A 7,726-nucleotide genomic window follows, 5' to 3' on the forward strand; every position below is an offset into this window, starting at 1 on the left:
ATCACTGTCAGTGCCAGGGGGCTTCTTCCGTGCTTTCCCTTTTGCCTCCCTGCATTGTGCCTACATATGCAAATTAACCGCCATCTTTGTTGGCAGTTAACCGCCATCTTGGCTGGTGATTAATTTGCATATCTTGCTAATTAGCCAATGGGAAGGGTAGCGGTCGTACGCTAATTACCATGTTTCTCTTTTATTAGATTAGATAATTGAGTATCCAATTAGTAAGCTGGGCACTTTACATAAAATATCGTACTGATCATAAAAAAACAACATAGAAGTTGAAATTACCTTCTTTTTACCTAAGGAAAAAATAGAAGTTCTTAGAGAGTAAATATTTTGCCCTCACTCAAAAAATAGGTACAGAGCCCTGGTCAGATTCCAGTGACTTTGGCCCTCTGCTTCATAATACTGTTGTGGTGACCCCCCCAACCATGAAATTATTTTCGTTGCTACTTCATAACTGTAATTTTGCTACTGTTATGAATCATAATGTAAATATCTGATATGCAGGATGTATTTTCATTGTTACAAATTGAACATAATTAAAGCATAGTGATTAATCACAAAAACAATTTGTAATTATATATGTGTTTTCCGATGGTCTTAGGCGACCCCTGTGAATGGGCCTTTTGACCCCCAAAGGGGTCGCGACCCACAGGTTGAGAACCGCTGTACTAGATAGAAAAAATAATACAGAGGATAAGAAGCACATGGCACTATTTATTCTAGATCAAATGCTGACTTTAAAATAAGCAATATGGCCCTGCTGGTGTGGCTCTGGGGTTGAGTGTCAACCTATGAACCAGGAGCTCATGGTTTGATTCCTGGACAGGTACATGCTCGGGTTACAGGCTCAATTCCAAGTAGCGGGGGATGCAGGAGGCAGCTGATTGATGGTTCTCTCTTATCATTGATGTTTCTGTCTCTCTCCCTCTGCCTTCCTTTCTGAAATCAATAAAAAAAGTTTTTTTTTTTTAAATAAAATAGGCAATAGGTAACTGACTAAGCAATAGTTTGATTCATTTTGTTGGCAATAAGGAGTAGTCAGATGGTATTCTGAAACTGGCCTCAGATAAATATCTTGATGAATATCTAAGACCAGCTCATTTATATTAATGTTTCTGGAAACTTGGAACTCAATGCCTTTTTGATAAGCAGCAAAAACTATGTATTTGTTGGTTGTAGCCCTTCAAGACTTTAGGATTACAAAGCTGAATTTAAGTGCTGATGAGATTTGATGGGTCTCTAGCCATTAGGATATAGGATAAGCTATTAAAATGTGTAACAGAAACAAGCATATTTCGCTTTAAAATGAGATGTAAACTTAATTATATATGTGTAATATGCAGTAAATATTAAAACTTATAGTCTCTTTGGCAGAAACAATTAACAAACAAAGGAAGGAATTTGAGTTTACAACTGACTACTTTTAATTACAGTAAAAGAATGAATGTACCATACAATTTGGGTTTTATACCTATCTTTTAAAAAGTGAGCATTTGCTTTGTGCCAGGTACTGTGGTAGGCACTTTTCACTCATTATCTCATTTGATCTTTAGATAATGCAGTTATTTTCTTTCATAATGGAGGAGATAGACTTAGAGGTTTATTAATTCACTTAAGGGTCACAAAACCCTTTTTTACTTTTAAATATTTTTTTATTGATTTCAGAGAGGAAGGGGGAGGTAGAAGGAGAGAGAGAGAGAGAGAGAGAGAGAGAGAGGGAGAGAGAGAGAGAGAAAGAGGTCAATAATGAGATTCCTGCACTCCCCCATATTGGGGATGGAGTCCGCAACCCGGGCATGTGCCCTAACCAGGAATCGAACCAATGACCTCCTGGTTCAAAGGTCGATGCTAAACCACTGAGCTACACTAGCCTGGAGCAATATTCTTAAGTAGCAGAGCCCATATTCAACTCTAGGCTCCCTAAATACAAACTCTTAATTCTGAATCCCAATTCTAGATCAACTCTCTCTAATCATACTGCTTTAGTCAATACTGGAAGGAAACTTAAAAGATAACCACATCAAATCCAACCCAAGACATTTATTTAGCAGCTACTTATACAACACAATTGACTTCATTTCATACTCAAAAATAACTACTTGCTGCTTAAAAATTTTGAAGGAATAGGAGTCTCCCCCAATTTCCTTTCTGCTTTAATGGTTAGGTGAATATGTAAGAGATGGAAGAGTAGTTCACATATTCCCATCTTAAATGAAGTTGAATGTCTTATCAAGGCAATGCTTTTCCTATATGAATTTAAAAATTACTTCGTCTATTGATACTTAATTTTGAAAACTAGATAAGGGAAGGATATTATAATGTACAAAAGAATGCTAGATATGGTGAAATAATGCTTTCTTCATTTTTTGCAATAGTCATTTATATTTTAATTTTTAACATTCAGAAGCAATGAGGCAAATCTTATTCTATATAACTTGAATTTAATTTTTTACTAGTACCTTACATATTTTAGAACAAACTTTTGTTATGAAAATTTGAACATTTAAGCACTACCCTTCATTATTGATACACTAATTTTAAAAGTTTGATAGTTGTTCTAGATGCCAACTTACATTCAAGTTCTATCAGGATATTAAAAGTACTTACACAAATTTATGTTTGGTGATCACTTTTTAGACAACTTGGAAGTAGGAGACATGGTTTAAAAATGAGGTGAATTTTAAATAATGAAAAGGAAAGCTTTCGAAATAAGATATATAACATTAATAAGAAATACTAGTGAAAATAAGGTTAAGTATTACATATACAAATAGATCCCTAAAATAACACCTGGGTTTTAAAAATCAGTTCCAATGTGTAAACTTACCTGTTGTTTCATAATCTTTATCTGTTCTTTTTGCTTTCGCTTCTCCTCAGCAGCCATTATTGCTATGATGAAAAACCAAAGCACAGATACCATCAGAAAAGGAATGAAGAAGAGATGTCTTTCATGAATTATCCAATATTTGTGCTTAAAGTTTATGCTATCATTTAAATCACCCACCTTGTTGTTTTTTAGCTTCTTTGGCAACCCGAGCCTGTTCCTGCTTTTGAAGTTTTCTCAAAAGCTTTATTTGTGCTGCTTGCCTGGCTATTTCTGAAAATCACAAAATTTTAAAGAATATCATTAACAACTTTACATAACTGTCATCTAAAAACAACCTAAAAACTTTGTGAAATTGGTATCATCAGGAAGGAAACACTTTTTAAAGAAAACTGCCTAAGATTAGAAATGAAGTAGGAGAATGGTGTGGCAGAAAATGTCATGTTCATTTCCCTTAGAAATTGCCAATCTATTTCATCAAATATGATCCTGTATATGAAACTACCCAAAAATGATGCTTCTCTTAATTCTCATCACAGAGAATAATCTAAGCACATTTCTTTTCACATTTCATCTAATTGCCACTTAGTAGAAAAGTAACTGCAAAAAAACTTGATTTAGCTTCAGTCTTAAAAACAACAAAATGTATAAAAAAAGAAAAAGAACCCAAAAAAACACAAACATAATGTCACCCCAAACTTAACACTTCAGCTATATAAATGGTAAAGTTTCTGAATCCAATGAAATTTTCATTAATGAAGGAGAGAGACTAAATCTCCTAAAAAAAAAAAAAGTATAGAGTAAAGGACAACTAACTTAGTTCTCATAATTTTTAAGGATAAATGTACTAGTATGACTAGAATCGATGGGGCATAACAATGTTCCCAGTTCTTCATTCCTCCCTCTATCCATGTCATTTGCAATGTGACTCTGCAGCTCCTCTCATCAAGACGTGCAATGTATTTTCTTGTCCCTTGATTCTGAGTTCAGTCATGTGATCTTCTTTGGCCAACAGGATGTTAGCAGTTGTGATGTAAGAGAAGTTTGAAAAGTGTACTTGTACTCTTTCTACTCTTACTCTGTGCCTTGTCCTTTAGAATGAGGACATGTTCGGGCTAGTCTGCTGGGGGTTGAGATACATGGAGCCAGATGACTGCCAACATCTGAACAAGAACAGCCAAGATCAGCAGTGCCTCCTTATGTACCTCAAGCTGATTTCATCTGCACATGTCATGCTCAGTGGTGTACACCACTGATGTTTTGTGGTTGGTTCTTTCCCAGAATTATTGTGGCAATAGGTAACTGATACAGAAAACATGTAATGTCATGCTTTCTCTGCCAGCAAACTTGATTGGAATACTTCTAACTATAAAAGTGGTTTACCATAACACCAAAAATCATTTCAGAAAATACTTTACATTAGACATTGTTTTAAACTATGTCACAGATGAAGTTTTAAGAAACCTATATATTTTTCCAACATCATCTATTTTTTTCATTGATTTTTAGGGAAAGTGGAAGGGAGGGAAGAAAGGGGAGAGAGAGAGAGAGAGAGAAAGAGAGAGAGACATTGATGTGCGAGACATCGATTTGTTGCCTTCTGCACATGCCCTGACTGAGGCTAGGGATCAAACCTGTAACTGAGGTATGTGCCCTTGACTGGGAATCAAATCCATGACCCTTCGGTCCATGGGCTGATGCTCTAACCACTGGGAAACACTGGCAAGGGCCCAACACCATTTACTGAATAGACTACCTTTAGCCATTGTATGTTTTCGTCTTTGTCAAATATTAATTGACTATAAAAGGTGTGTATTTATTTTTAGGCTATTTTGTTTCATTGATCTATATGTCTGCTTTTATGCTAGTAGCATGTTGTTTTAATTATTATGGCCTTGTAGTATAGTTTGGTATCAAGTAGCTTGATTTTCTTTTTTTTCTTTTTTTTGTTTGATTACTCCAACTTTGTTCTTCTTTCTCAAGATCACTGTTGTATTTGGGGACTGTTGGTGGGAATGCAGATTGGTGCAGCCACTGTGTAAAGCAATATGTTACCTCAAAAAATTAAAAATGGAACTGCCTTATGACCCAGCAATTCCACTTTTGAGAATATATCAGAAAAAACTCAAAACACTAATTTGAAAGATTTGCACCCCTCTGTTCATTGCAGCAGTATTAAAATAGCCAAAATTTGGAAACAATCCAAGTGTCCATCAGTAGATGAGTGGACAAAACAGCTATGGTACATTTACACAACAGAATACTACTCAGCTGTGAAAAGGAAGAAAATGTTATCCTTTGCGACAGCATGGATGGATAGACCTAGAGAACATTATGCTAAGTGAAGTAAGCCAGTCAGAGAAAGGTAAGTACCATATGATTTCACTCCTCTGTGGAACTTAATGAACCACTAAACTAACAAGGAAAATAGAGACAGATTCATAGCTAGAGAGCAGGCTGGGGATGAGGGTAGGGATGGGGGAGGGATTGAGCTAAAAAGAAAAAAGAGAAAGAACTCATGACACAGAAACAAAAACCACACCTATAGATTATATTCACCAATAATGAATATAATTGGTAACACCTGAATTGCTTGAGCTCTATTAATAATTTCTACCACTTATTGAATTGTATAAAATTTACATAAGCTTATTTAATCTTTATAGCAACCTTATAAGATAGGCAACATTATGTCCAGTTTACAAAAGAATAACTAAGCTCAAGAAAATTAAATAGCAAAGCCAAGATATAAACCCAGGTTTTTCTGACTCCACAGTCTATATGCTACTACTTCTGAAAACGTGTTTTTTTTTAAATATATATATATTTTTTATAGATTTCAGAGAGGAAGGGAGAGGGAGAGAGGGAAACATCAATGATGAGAGAGAATCTTGCCCGAGCCCCACTGGGGATCAAGACCACAACCCAGCATGTGCCCGGACCAGGAATCAAACCATGACTTCCTGGTTCATAGGTTGACACTTAACCACTGATCCATACCGGCCGAGCTTTCTGGAAACCATTAAGAAAATTTGAACACCTTGAGATTTTAGATAAGAACTTAACTCTATATCTTTGTAACAGCTGAGGTGAAGTTGGTTACTATGGCCGATTTTCTATCATCAAGACTTAAAAGAAGGAGAGGGGTCTAACTTTATCTAGTCAACTGAAGTGTTAATGAAAGATGAAAGGGAAGCTGATGCTAAATATATCTCCAATCAAATAATGTTCATTGTTAGGGGGCTACAAGCATCATCAAAATTTCTGAACTACATGAAAAGGATCTCCTGTTCACAAAATACTTTGGGAAATAAAAAATCTATCAAATGGCCCACAGAGGCTGCAACCTCTGATAATAATACACCTGAAGGATACTGTTCTCATCTATGATAGTACCAGGTAAATCTATAAGAACTAAAAACTTGCACTGAATTCTGTTTTAAAGACCTAAATATGTCTTAAAATGTAAGATATATTAAGTGGTTAAAAAATGTGGTGTAAGTATGACCTTTTGTTCTAAGCTGAATTGATGATCTCTAAAAGAAGTTTGGCATACACACACACACACACACACACACACACACACACACACACACATTTTAAAAAATATAGTATCTATAGGTATATATTTGTGTATGAATATATCAGTCAATTTTAAGCCCCACACAAGTATACAGTTATTTTTATTTTTAAACCCTTAGGACAGAAAAACATTAAAATGTAGAACTCATATTTTTTCACTTTAGCAAGGAAGATAACAATGACACAATTTTAATTAAAAAATTATGTACCTTAAATTTTATATTCTGAGCAGCAGGAGATGTGAAGTGGAAAAATGTGAAAAAGTTAAGGACCCAATGGAGGAGGAGAATAAGTAAGAAACCTACAAAATTCTCTCAGACTCTGAGGAATCAACTGTTCCAATATCTACTCATAAGAGACCTAGAAAATTTACTCAAGCTCCGAGAAATAAACTGTTTCCAATATCTTCTCTTTTATTTGTTCATCATTGCTGGATATATTGTTATAACTATCTTTTGAAATATTAATTTACAAATATATACTATTAGAGACCCGGTACTCGAATTTGTGCACCAGTGGGGTCCCTCAGTCTGGCCTGCGGGATCGGGCTGAAACTGACTCTCCGACATCCCCCAAAGGGTCCCGGATTGTGAGAGGGTGCAGGGCAGGCCGAGGGACCCCACTGGTGCACAATAGGGGACAGGGAGGGACATGGGAGGTTGGCCAGCCAGGAAGGGACTGTGGGAGGGCTCCAGGGCATGTCCAGCCTGTTTCGCTCAGTCCTAATCGGCTGGACCCCAGCAGCAAGCTAACCTACTGGTCGGAGCATCTTACCCCTGGTGGTTAGTGCACATCATAGCGACTAGTCGACAGGTCGACTATCTGCCCCGTCGTGGTTAGTGCACGTCATAGCGAGCGGTTGAGCAACCTTAGCATATCATTAGCATATTAGAGGCCTGATGCACGAAATTCATGAACTTGTGGGGGAGTCTCTCAGCCCGGCCTGCACCCTCTCACAGTCCGGAAGCCCTCGGGGAATGTCCGACTGATGCGGAGGCAAGTGAGGCTCCCGACACCACCGCTACGCTCACCAGACATGAGCCCGGCTCAGGACTTCTGGCTGAGTGGTGCTACCCCTGTGGGAGCACACTGATCACCAGGGGGCAGCTCCTGCATTGAGCATATACCCCCTGGGGTCATAACGACTGGTTGTTCCACCGTTTGGTCTATTTGCATATTGGCCTTTTATTATATAGGATTATGCTTTGATTGGTTGAACAGATGACTGGATGACCACACACTTAGCATATTAGGCTTTTATTGTATAGGACTAGAGGCCCGGTGCACAAAAATTTGTGCACTCGGGGGGGGGGG

General features: G+C 37.2%; 1 protein-coding gene across 17 annotated transcripts in view; it reads right to left on the reverse strand.

The window, feature by feature from the left end:
* BAZ2B (bromodomain adjacent to zinc finger domain, 2B) overlaps window positions 1-7,726 on the reverse strand; it is a 331,540-nt gene that overhangs the window by 59,704 nt on the left and 264,110 nt on the right. For all 17 annotated transcript variants that reach the window (XM_014534088.1, XM_014534089.1, XM_014534091.1 and 14 more), the window contains 2 exons: window positions 3,011-3,103; window positions 2,834-2,895 (listed from right to left, as the gene is read on the reverse strand). In XM_014534088.1, the coding sequence (XP_014389574.1) occupies window positions 2,834-2,895; window positions 3,011-3,103 (155 nt within the window). The remainder of the gene's footprint in view (window positions 1-2,833; window positions 2,896-3,010; window positions 3,104-7,726) is intronic.

This window comes from Myotis brandtii, unplaced genomic scaffold (genome assembly GCF_000412655.1).
Source record: "Myotis brandtii unplaced genomic scaffold, ASM41265v1 scaffold125, whole genome shotgun sequence".
Classification (NCBI taxonomy): domain Eukaryota; kingdom Metazoa; phylum Chordata; class Mammalia; order Chiroptera; family Vespertilionidae; genus Myotis; species Myotis brandtii.